This window comes from Cnephaeus nilssonii (assembly GCF_951640355.1).
Source record: "Cnephaeus nilssonii genome assembly, chromosome: 6".
Lineage (NCBI taxonomy): Eukaryota > Metazoa > Chordata > Mammalia > Chiroptera > Vespertilionidae > Cnephaeus > Cnephaeus nilssonii.
In genome coordinates, this window is record NC_137077.1 from 100,345,470 (window position 1) to 100,358,105 (window position 12,636).

General features: G+C 38.8%; 1 protein-coding gene across 5 annotated transcripts in view; it reads left to right on the plus strand.

Annotated features, from left to right (window-relative positions):
• FRY (FRY microtubule binding protein) overlaps window positions 1-12,636 on the plus strand; it is a gene marked incomplete at its 5' end in the record, with an annotated part of 648,830 nt that overhangs the window by 484,422 nt on the left and 151,772 nt on the right. For all 5 annotated transcript variants that reach the window (XM_079773965.1, XM_079773964.1, XM_079773962.1 and 2 more), the window contains 5 exons: window positions 246-431; window positions 2,812-3,010; window positions 4,851-4,972; window positions 9,003-9,190; window positions 10,199-10,293. In XM_079773965.1, the coding sequence (XP_079630091.1) occupies window positions 246-431; window positions 2,812-3,010; window positions 4,851-4,972; window positions 9,003-9,190; window positions 10,199-10,293 (790 nt within the window). The remainder of the gene's footprint in view (window positions 1-245; window positions 432-2,811; window positions 3,011-4,850; window positions 4,973-9,002; window positions 9,191-10,198; window positions 10,294-12,636) is intronic.

A 12,636-nucleotide genomic window follows, 5' to 3' on the forward strand; every position in this document is an offset into this window, starting at 1 on the left:
CTATGTCATGAGGTTAAGGGAAGTCCATCTATCATCATTTTATGAGAATATTTGATTTAAGGAATAAAATGCTTTATTTTCCCTAAACCCAAATTCTTTATGTTAGTACCATAAATAGTAACAAAGAAAACTAAACATTCTTTTAAGATTTCCCTTCCCCCAGGTGTTAGGGAATGTTTACTGTCCCTGGAATCTAAATGAGATTAAAAATTGTTTTTACTAAAGGATTCCACATTTTGTTCCAGGGTTGGATCATTACCGGCCTGAAGTCTTTGAACACAGCAAAAATTTGCTTCTTCACCTCTTGATTGCACTGTCCTGCAACAGCAATTTCCATGCCATTGCCTCTGTGCTCCTGCAGACTCGAGAAATGGGGGAAACTAAGACTCTAACAGTCCAGCCAGCTTATCAACCCGAGTATCTCTACACAGGTAACAAAGGGAGGTGTGACTGAAAGCCTGAGACTCAGTCACAAATTCAGAGATTACCAAAGGTGTCAGGGGAGCCCATTTTTCCATACTCTAATGCTCTTACCCCCACCTTTCCAAGTAATAAAATAACAGCTCAATAAATAGGCACCATTTCACTGGATGTCAACATGCCTCCCAAAATCCTTCTTTGTTATTGAATATTTTCATATATTTTCCTTATTATTATTATGTTTCTGCTTTCATTAAATATGTTTTTATCAATAAATTGAAAATTTAAATGTCCATTGAACAAGAGCTTCTGTCTAGAACCCTGAAAGATGAGAACGCAGGAAACAGGACCTTCTCCATCACCTTGCGAGTGGATCATTGCCAAGGTGCCAGACATTTACTTCATTCCTTCTAGTTTCTCTGAAGGAATAATCACTTTATTAAGTGACTGACTTTTCTGGAAAGCATGAATGAGTGCAAGTCTATTAAAAACCACTGCTGTTTTAAAACCAAATATTTCTTCTTAGAAATGAGAACAGAAAGCATTAGCTGAGTCAAAAAAAAAAAAAATTTACTCTGTTCTATCCGGCTGTTCATGAAAACTTTCCCAAAAGGGTTAACCAATGGTTTTTATTTAGAATATTTTAAATATCTTAAAATGATGATGAACTAACAGAGTTCTCAGGCTACCTTTTTTTTTTAATTGATTTTTTACAGAGAGGAAGGGAGAAGGATAGAGAGTTAGAAACATCGATGAGAGAGAAACATTGATCAGCTGCCTCCTGCATACCTCCTACTGGAGATGTGCCCACAACCAAGGTACATGCCCTTGACCAGAATCGAACCTGGGACCTTTCAGTCCATAGGCTGACGCTTTATCCACTGAGCCAAACCAGTTAGGGCTTTTTTACCTAATTATTTTGTACATTACATTGGCATTGGACATGGTATGGCATTTCATACAATGTTACCATGTACTTTCTTTATAACCTTGAAATTTTACCTTTCATTCATCACTGGTATTCAGCCCTGCCTTGTCTTATGAGAGATGTTAACATATGTCTTTGGAAAACTAATATGAAGTCATTAACACTGAGGTAGAAGGACCACTGACCTGTTCATCATTAAATACTTTCAAATATATTTTCCATATTATTATTATAAGGTCTTTGTATTGAACACACTACACTTAATTGAAAATAATTCAGCAGCCTTTCAGAGACACAAAATTCTCTTTTCTTTAATGCTTAATTTAAAAAATATGAAACATTCTGGCTGTTCTAACTCCCCAAGATAAAGATGTTTTCCATTAAGCACATGATTTTAGGCTGAGAAAACTGTAATGTCTGTTAAGTTGTATATCTCTGAGTGTGGCAGTTTTATATACACTATCCCACTGATGCGGCATAAATGGTTGAGAGTGGAGATTTACAAAGCAAAACACAGAATCCATGGGCAAGACAAACAATAGATAACTGGAATGATTGAATCTGTAGCATACTTGAATTAGGTAGGTGCACAAAAGGTTTAGGAAGAGTCTCCTTTTCATAAATATTTATTGAACACCTTGTTTCAATTGTAGTTACTTTCAAATCCACACTAAGAACTTGTGATAGAAATTGTCTTTATCTTATCATAATATAAAACTGAATTACAGAGAAATCATACCAACTTCCTGAGATTTTACAGTAAATGGTAGAGATGATATTCAGACCCAGGCTCCTCACTCCTAATTCAATATTTTTGTCAGACACACCAGAACTATGTACTTTTATGATTTTTTAACTAGAGGGAAATGTGTATAAGTTTTCAAACCCACAGCACATCTAGAGATGTAGAATGTTAACCAAATACAAAGTGGAAAAAAATCACTAGTATTTTCTTATACCATATGGCTTTGACAAACATGATATATACTTTGTTAAAACAATTAACATACACAAAATATTTGTGATTCCAGGCACATTTACTCAAAAACAAGATGTATAACTTACTCATCATCCCTTATGTAACTGATATCCTCAAAAATTATATCATTGTATCAGTCTAGTATCCAGGCATAATTTAACAGCAGTTAGGTACAGATGTAGAGTAGAACACAAACACACAACTTCTTTTTCAGAAAGCATGAATTAAAACCCTATAGTAGAAATTTATTTATTAAATAGAAATTTTCTATTCTCCTATTACTAAATGCACTCTGATTATACAGAGTGTAACCATCCCATAAGTAAGGAAAGAATATATGTCTCTTTTTAATCATAGCTATAGCCAAAATGAAATGTTTTATGAAAAAAATAATGAGATAACTGCATACTTCTGTATGCTCACCTCCTGACCTCGTTATGTGCCCTGCCCAGCGCACCCCCTCCTTGACCTTCTTCTCAACCAGGTGGCTTTGACTTCCTGAGGGAGGACCAGTCATCACCAGTGCCAGACTCGGGGCTGAGCTCCAGTTCCACCTCTTCCAGCATCAGTCTGGGAGGCAGCAGCGGGAATCTCCCACAGATGTCCCAAGAGGTAGAAGACATAGACGCCACTACTGAAACAGATGAGAAGGCCAACAAGCTCATTGAGTTCCTGACAACCAGGTAAGGAGGGCAAGGAGACAAGCGGCTGTTTTCAGGTGAGTTTTTCCAGAAAATGCCATCTTTCAAAACCACTCAGATGGAAAAGTGAGTCCACAGTTCTAGCAAAGTCCTGTTTTCTCCTCTCAATTGCATTTGCTGGAGTCTGTGTATAAGCCAGACAATGGTAGAAAGAAGGTGCTAAGATCCCTCTGATGTCACCATTTATGGGGAGATAGTTCTTGTATAGCAACAATGCAGCAGATGGTGGCAGGATATGGTAGCGCCCCTCGGGGAGCATGATTTTGTTCATCTGTTAGAGCTGCCAGGATCTGGGAGCCCTGAAACTTGGCAAATAACCTCGCTCTGGAAGCCAAAGGTATCAGCCACAGTTGACCCAGGAGCAGCTGCAGAGGGACCCAGAGTCTGCTCATCCAGTCCAAAGAGTCATTTATAAATGGAAGTCAGAAACCAGAACCAGTAGGAAGCATGATAGGAAAGGAACCAAACAAATAATATATCAAAATCAAGAAAAAGTGGGCGTAATCCCAATTTTTAGGTCTTCTAATGAACAATTTCATTTCAGAATTTTTACTACGCCAAGGTCCTGCATTTGTATAAAAGCATGCTCACATGTGACCTGGTCGTGCTCTTGTGTTGGGAGTCTAGTCTCAATTTGTGTTATCTGATATTTCCCATTATTTTTTTTCTTTAATTAATGCACCAAATAATGAAAAATAGAGCATTTGTTTTCCCTTTGTTAATGGTTCAGGGCATTCTGCGTAGCTAGCTATCAGCTCCATGTGGGATTTAATGTTCAGGAAACAGGAAGGGACTGATGGTGCCCACACACAAGGTACTTCAGATACCTGAATACTTTGTTGTCATCTCTCACCATTGTCAATGCCATGTGTTAGGAAGGGTGTTCTCCAAAATTCTCACATCTGGCTCCATACTATTCTTACTACCGAAAAACAAGTAAACAGAGGCTGTATCTTCAATTCCGTAATGCAGGAAGCCACCACTTGCCAACACTGTCATGAGCATGCACCAAGGAACGCAGGAGGCAGATGGATCTTGAGCGTTAGCGGGCTTACACTAGGCACCGATTATTTGTGTTGCGATAGTGGTGGTTCGAAGCAATCTCCTGACCTAATAGCCTCCAAGTAAATGTTTACTGGGCCTTACTGATCTTTACTGACGTTTGAGACTGTCTGTCTGCTACTTGTTTGCCATGCTTTACTGAGGGCAAGATGTGTATCTAAAACTGAATAAAAAGCGGACAAGGCCAGGACTCGGGGTGTCTCTTCAAGAAAGAGGCTCCACCTGGCCTCTACCCCTTAATAATTCATATTTTTGTCTAGCATTTTCATTTGTGTGTTGGCCCCTCCTTCAGATCCTGAACCTCGCCGTGCAGGTCGCGGCAGGTTCCACAGTATTCGGCAACCTAATGATGTGATCCTGATAAAAGCATTATCTTTCCAAATGCTGAATGTGCAGATTGTGTCTGTGTTTACATCTATATTTTATTTACAACTGTATATGTTGTTTTATTTAACAAACACCTATGGAACATCTATCATGTGACAAACACTGTTCTGGTGAATTGGAAGGTTTTTGTTTCGTGATTAAATGTTGTGAGGTTTTGGTTTTGTGAATAAAATATATATTTTTAAAAAGTGTCTGTATAAATTAGCCAGATCTGTTTGAGTATGTTCATAAACTTTATAAGAATGAAATTCTCCCCCAGAATTAGTGAAACTTTAAATATATATATTGTGCCTTTGGAATTAGAACTGCATAGATGGTTTTCAAAATGCAAAGTGACAGTTATATTTTTTTGACACTGTATGCTTTGTTTCAGGGCATTTGGTCCACTTTGGTGCCATGAAGACATCACGCCCAAAAATCAAAATTCAAAGAGTGCTGAACAACTCACAAATTTTCTACGGCACATTTTGTCTGTATTTAAAGATTCTAAATCAGGTACTTCATCCTGTTTCCCCAAATCCCTTCCACTTTCAGGACTTTTTTATAATTGAGTTCATTCTTCACCTATATGACTACACTATATATCATATATAGTATAAATCAGAATTTATACTATATACGTATATCGCACTATCCTATCTAATAAAAGAGTAATATGAAATTAACCATCACTCCGCTACACCCACAAGCCATGCCCACCAGCCATGCCCACCAGGCAATCAGGAGCGAGATGCAAATTAACCCAACCAAGATGGCTGCAGCCACAGAGAGAGCAGGAGGGAGGCTTGGGTTTCCCTGGTGATGGAGGAAGCCAAGCTTTCCGCACACCCTGGCCGGCCCAGGCCTCCGCTTAAGGCTACAAAGTTTCAATTATAGAAGATAAATAAATCCCAACAGAAATGGCTGCAGCCACTGAGCTGGAGAGAGAAGGAGCCTAGGGTTGCCCCTGGTGATGGAGGAAGCAAAGCTTCTGCAGCCCTGGCTGGCCCAGGCCTTCGCTCCAGGCTACCAAGTTTCAATTATAGAAGATAAATAAATTCCAACAGAAATGGCTGCCACCACTGAGCGAGCAGAAGGCTTGGCTCCGCTCCAGGCTACAAAGTTTCAATTGTAGAAGATAAATAAATTCCAGATACCAGGGCCTCTGCTTGGGTTGCCAGGGGATGTGGCCGGCCTGCAAACCACCACAGGCCCCTCGCCCAGGCCGCCCCACGCCCCAAGGGAACCCTGATCTGGGACACCCTTCAGAGCAAACCAGCTGGCCCCCACCCATGCACCAGGCCTCTATCCTATCTAATAAAAGAGTAATATGCCAAAAAAAAGAGTAATATGCAGATTGACCATCACTCCAACACACAAGATGGCTTCCCCCATGTGGTCAAAGATCCTGCCCCCATGTGGACACAAGATGGCCACCACAAGATGGAGGGCAGTTGGGAGGGACAAGGCCTGCAAGGGAGGGCAGTTGTGGGTGATCAGGCCAGCAGGGGAGGGCAGTTGGGAGGAACCAGGCCTGCAAGGGAAGGCAGTTAGTTGGGGGCGATCAAGCCTGCAGGGGAGGGCCGTTAAGGGGTGACCAGGCTGGCAGAGGAGGGAAGTTAGGGGCAAACAGGCTGGCAGGGGAGCAGTTAGACATCAATCAGGCTGGCAGGGGAGTCATTAGGGGTGATCAGGCTGGCAGGCAGAAGCGGTTAGGGGCAATCTGAAAGGTAGGCAGGTGAGTGGTTGGGAGCCAGCAGTCCTGGATTGTGAGAGGGATGTCCAACGGCCATCCCTCAAGGGGTCCCAGATTGGAGAGGGTGCAGGCTGGGATGAGGGACACTACCCCATGCACGAATTTTGTGCACCGGGCCTCTAGTATATATGATATATGATATCAATGATATATATTGTATATATTTTTGAATTTTGGCATCTATAGCAGAAGACTATTCATAGAAGAGTTTTGAAATTTATTTCAGATGTCCCTGACTGATACTCTCATGTATATTTGCATTATACTCTATCAAATAACTTCCCCCAAAGTCAACGTTCTCCTCACTTCATTCCCTCACTAGAATTAACTATGTCCACAATATTAATTTTATTTAAAGAAGGCCATGAAAACTAATTCTTATTAATTGATTTGGCATAGACTCAACTATGAGAAGTAGTCAGCCTTTAAACTGGTTTTAAAAAAAGAATTTTGTGATAAAATGTTTTTTACTTTAAAAATAGTTGCTAACAATTCCATTGAATGTTCTAAATCCAGTGTGATTCTTAGTTAGACTATAAAAGCATCGTATTGAAGCCATTAGCTAAATTCCACTTGAATTCAAGTTGGCCTGGGCTTATCTGTGTGTGAAATTTAAATGTGGTCTTTCAGGTCAATGCAATAACTGTTCCTACCTTTGCCATGTACCTGGCTGAACACATTAACCATGGCTACTGGCTCCTTAGCTGCTCTGATAATTAGCACATGTCACAATTTGAAACATTCTAGATTAGCTACATTTCTTTTTGTTATCAGTGGATACTTGTTTTTAAAAGCAAAAATAATAATACACAGAAAGTCATTACAGGAATAGGATGACCTAGACTTCCAGTCTTGAGTTTCCCCTTTGGAATTTCTTTGAAATATGAAGATCTCTTCTATTGGTATTTTCCCCATTTAAAAGTTACTTTAAATTGCACATAGCACAAAGGAAGAAATTTACTGTTGTATGTAAACTATTTATTTCTCTAAAACCCTTAACTGTATGACGTTAATAAAAATGAGAAGACATATGAATGCCTTGCACTGTATTCTTGGCAGGTGTGTTTTCACACCTTACCCAATATATTTTTACCCACTAAAATTTCCTTCTACATCACTGCTCTCTGCCTATTTCTGCTATAGCACAATAAAATGTAATCCTGGAAACATTTGTATTAGTCAGGGTAGCATAGCTGCTGAAACAAACACCGCCCAGTGCTCAAACACGTAACACAAATGGGTTATTTCTGGATCACATAACAATTCAGTGTGGATGTTGGGCAGGAGGCCTTCCACCTGGTGGTCAGAGCCTCTCCCTCCTGTGGCTCTGCTGCCTGGAGGAGGAAGAGAGTGAGGGATTAAGCAGAGGAGTTCCCATTCCAGTCCAGTGCTTCTTCCCACATTCCACTGGCTAGAACTCAGGTACAAGGTCGCACCTGACTGCAAGGAAGGCTGGAAGATGTAGATTCAGGTGTGACCGGGGAGATGCCACACACTAAATAGGTTTTCTTAAAACCCATTGTCATAGGGGTGGTGGAGTCTGCAGTCCTCCTGGGAGAGGACTTTTGTTTAGTCTTTAGCTCGTGATAATTTAAATAAGATTCTGTTCACTGCCAGGGAGCTAGCCTCTCTATAAAATGGTTTAAATAATAAAAAAATTAAAAAAAAACATGTTTTGAAAAACAAAATAAAGACATAAAGAACAATTTTGAAACATGACCCATTCATAAGTTGCGACGTGCCTCTGGGTTTAACCCTGCATTTCCGACCCTGGATTTGCTTGAGTCCACTTCCCAGGGTCCTTCATTCACTTTGCAGGAACATTTTTTTTATATTGTCAACATGTCCCTGGGGTCAGGCAGCCAAGCGAAACTAAGAAGGATAACAATGAATTATCCCTCCTGTTCCACTTTCACGTCACCATCAAATGTGCCACAGACCTCTCCAGGTCACGGAAACAGCTAAAATCACTGTTTACATCATGTGCTCTAACTCTTGGAGCCTGGTATTCTCCCTGCAGAGAGGCAGGGCCCTTGTACAATGTAATAGCCCAGACATTAATTATGAGCTTTTCCTCACATTTTAATTTCCATCTGGTCAAATGGTTTTCTGATGACTAAGATTCCCTCCATGTTATTGAAAGAACACATACTCTGGTGGAGGTTTACTATGGCTGCCTTCACTGCAGTGTCCACATTTCTATATCTGAGTACTTACAGACCATGCTGAGGAGCAAAGACTTGGGTCCAGGCCTCAGTTGTGTTTAGACTTGACTACATTCACTAATAGCTTCCTCTAAATACATAAGTACTCAGAACATTTATTTCTAACAAATTGTCTTATTAAAAAAAGGAGTGAAAATATTTCATGTAAAAGTAGTACAGAACAATAATGTGGAAAAGTAGCAGGGTAATAAATAGCAATACACTTGTGAACACATATGTGTCACACACTGTACTAAGCACTTTTAAAGTTGTTTAATTTCCACAAAACTTCTATGAGATAGATGCTTTTATTCATAAGTTAAAGATAAGGAAACAGTCAATAGAGAATAAGTTTCTTTCTGAGTCTGAAAACTTCTAGTTCAAAATTGGAACCATCTTTTTCTACTACACTATACTCCTTAAGATTTATTAAAATTTATGTGTGTTTTTCATTGTTAATTTTTAAATAAGTACCACCAGGACATAGCCCTGTGCAGTGAACCTGTTTCAAACCTTCAGATAACTACTGTTGCCCCAGACTTTGCAGAGTGACACTGATCTGGTCTCTGGCCTCTTGGTGCCCTAGGCTTCCGTCTGGAGCAACACTTGAGTGAGGTTGCATTGCAGACAGCCCTGGCAAGTTCTTCAAGGCACTATGCCTGTCGGTCCTTCCAGATATTCCGGGCAATCAAACAACCTCTGTCGGCGCATGCCTTGTCTGACCTTCTCTCCAGACTGGTGGAGGTGATTGGAGAACATGGCGATGAGATTCAGGTAGGGAAGGAAAGAACACCAAACACATCCTATTTCTCTCGTTTTAAAGAGAAGGAGCTAACGACTTTCTCAAAACCTTGTCTCTCTTGCCAATTATTCCAGCCCTTTGGACATGTACAATTCAAATTTTAGAGGTTGGCTTTTATATTCACAAAAGTCATTCCCAGAAGTATTGTTCTAGAAACTCCACATATATTATCTGTTTATTCAAGCTAACAATTGAACATTCCTTGGTGACTCTTCTTTGTTGTTTTGTTGTTGGTTTTATTTGGTAGAGGACGGGAAAATTATGTGTTGTTTTGTCATTTTTTCACAAACATAGGACATAGTTGTGCAATCCCCCACCTAGAGGAGATCTCCGTTGTATCTGTGTAAAGCACTACCTTCCTCTGCATGATCACCCTTCAGTAAACTGGAAGAGCTGAAGAAGTAATGGAGAGAGTAGATGCCACAAGAAGACCCGCTAGATAGAGCCCAGAGATTGGGGCCTGGGCAGGTTGAAAGCCAAGAGCATTACCTGCTCTGTAACTTGAGCCAAGCCTTCTTTTCCATCAGAAATTTGCCTGCATCTACGGAGGCCTGCATGCCTATAGACCCTAGCTTATTTTCCTCCTCCTGGCCATGAGAAGAGCTGTTTAAAATGCCACTGAGGCACAGCCATTGCATACATCTCTTAATATCTGCCTTCAGACATTGCAACTCTATATTTCAAATGCCTACCATGTGTCTGACATCTTCAGCCTTGTCCCCTCCCTGTGGAGATTGCTCTGTGGAGGAGCGCAGACCTAGGAAAATAAATCTTTTTAATTATCTGCTGACTCCTGGGCCAGCTGAATTCCTCAGTGGCCCTTAAAATTTGTTTTAAACTTTGTAAATTAAAGTAATAACAACTATCTAGCTTTTAATGATATTAAAATTACTTTAATAGAGTTTGCATTCATTAAATTTATGTCCAAGAAGTTAACAGTAGTTACAAGCTGTCCAAAATGTTGTCTCTGTGTTTGGCAGGGTTACGTAATGGAAGCACTCCTGACTTTGGAAGCTGCCGTGGATAACTTGTCTGACTGCTTGAAGAACAGTGATCTCTTAACTGTATTATCTCGGTGAGAACCAGCTTAATGACATTTGAAATCAAATATACTGTACTAGATATTTGGGAGATGCCCAAACTTTGGGCAAAGTCCAAAGAATAAATCTAGTTTTTGAAATCTATTGATGACCTGAAAAAGTATATATGACATTTTCTTAAGTTAAAAAAAGGGGGCGGGGACAGGTATCTCTCTCTCTCTCACACACACACACACACACACACACACACACACACAAATTATAAAAGGATTTTAAAATACCAGGAAGATAGATAGCAAATGTTATCTCTGGTAAATAATACAAATAACGATTTTTCATTTTCTTTTTATGTCTTTTAGTATTTTTTCAAATTTTATATAATATTTCCTATTACATTGTGAACAAAAACTAAAACTAAATATTATTTTAAATGAATATGCACAAAACTTCATCTGAACCATTACTATAAAAACAGTTGGAATAAATGTTGATTTTACTTGCAGAATTTCTACCTGAGGATCTTTCTTTTCTAATTCCTTTGTTCCTGCTAGTGTTTAATAACCAGTTTCAGATCATTCACAATTCCAAATTCTGCTCATATCATTGAGTTCCTTGTGCTTTGAAACTGGGTCAGTAACGTTATATCTCATTGGGCCTTGTTTCATTGTTAAGTTGAGCATTTTTTATGGATAGGTAAGCTTAATGTGATTACTAACATAATACATATGTTAGTACAGCTTCATCTAAATCAATAAAATTTACCAGAATGTTGATAAAGAGTTTTACCTTTTCATCCTGAAATAAGCTTTGAAATCATTTTTCATAAATTAAGTACAAAAAACTTCCTTTGATACAAACATTTACTATTTTCTTTCTTGATAATATGTTCATTTCTATTCTTATCAGTCAGTTAATAGAATATTAAAGTTTGTACATTTTATTTCATAATTATTTCTACTCAAATTCAAATGAACAAAAAAAGATCAGTGAACTTTGGCCAACTGCTTATATCTTTAACCTATCAGTAAATGGAAGTTAGTATTGGGTTTTGTTGTTTTGTTGGTGTGATGTTTGATTTTCTTGTTAAGGTTGTTAAGTTTTCTTTTTCATCATTTTAAGTTTAAGAATAAGAAAACTTATTCCTTTAAGTTTAAGAGTATGGGCAAAAAAGTAGTATTTCCAAAAAATTATTTTCTTCCCTTATTATTCATCAGTGGATCTTCACTGAAGCATGTTGGTTTCTCCTGAACATGTTTTTTTGAGAACCATTTTTTAAAAATATATTTTTCATTATTGATAGTATTACAGATAACTCCCATTTCTCCCATTTCCCCCATCCTCCCAGCCCCTACCCAACCCCCAGGTCCTCACTACCCTATTGGCCATGTCCATGGGCTATTCATATAAGTTCTTTGGTTTCTCTCTTCTTATCCCCCCAACCCCACATCAAGGTATTTCAGTCTGTTCCATGATTCCATGCTTCAGGTCTTATTGTGTTGGTCATTTTGTTCATTAGATTCCACAAATAAGTGAGATCATGTGATATTTGTCTTTCTCAATTTGGCTTATTTCATTTAGCATAATATTTTCCAATCCATCCATGCTGCCCAAAGGGTAAGAAATCCCTCTATTTTATAGCTGCATAGTATTCCATAGTGTAAATGTCCCACAGCTTTTTTTATCCATTCATCTACTGATGGGCACTTGGGCTGTTTCCAAATCTTAGATATTATAAATAATGTTGCTATGAACATGCAGGTGCATATATTCTTTCTGATTGGTGTTTCAGGGTTTTTAGGATATATTCCCAGAAGTGGGATCACTGGGACAAACAGAAGTTCCATTTTTAATTTTTTGAGGAAACTCCATACTGTTTTCCATAGTGGCTGCACAAATCTACATTCCCACCAGCAGTGAACTAGTGTTCCCTTTTCTCCACATCAGCATTTGTTATTTGTTGAATTTTTTATGATAGCCATTCTGACAGGCATGAGGTGTTATCTCATTGTGGTTTTATTTGCATTTCTCTGATGATTAGTGACTTTGAGCATTTTTTCATATGTCTCTTGGCCATTTGTATGTCCTCTTTAGAGAAATGTCTATTCAGATCTTCTGCCCATTTTTTAATTGGATTGTCTTCCTTTTATTGAGTTGTATGAGTACTTTATATATTTTGGATATTAATCCCTTATCAGATGTATCACTGGCAAATATGTTCTCCCATACAGTGGGTTCCCTTTACATTTTGATAGTGGTATCTTTTGCTGGGCAGAAGATATTTTGATATAGTCCCATTTGTTTATTTTCTCCTTAGTTTCCTTTGCTCCAGGACATCTCCATAAACATATTGCTATGTGAGATGTCTGAGATTTTACTGC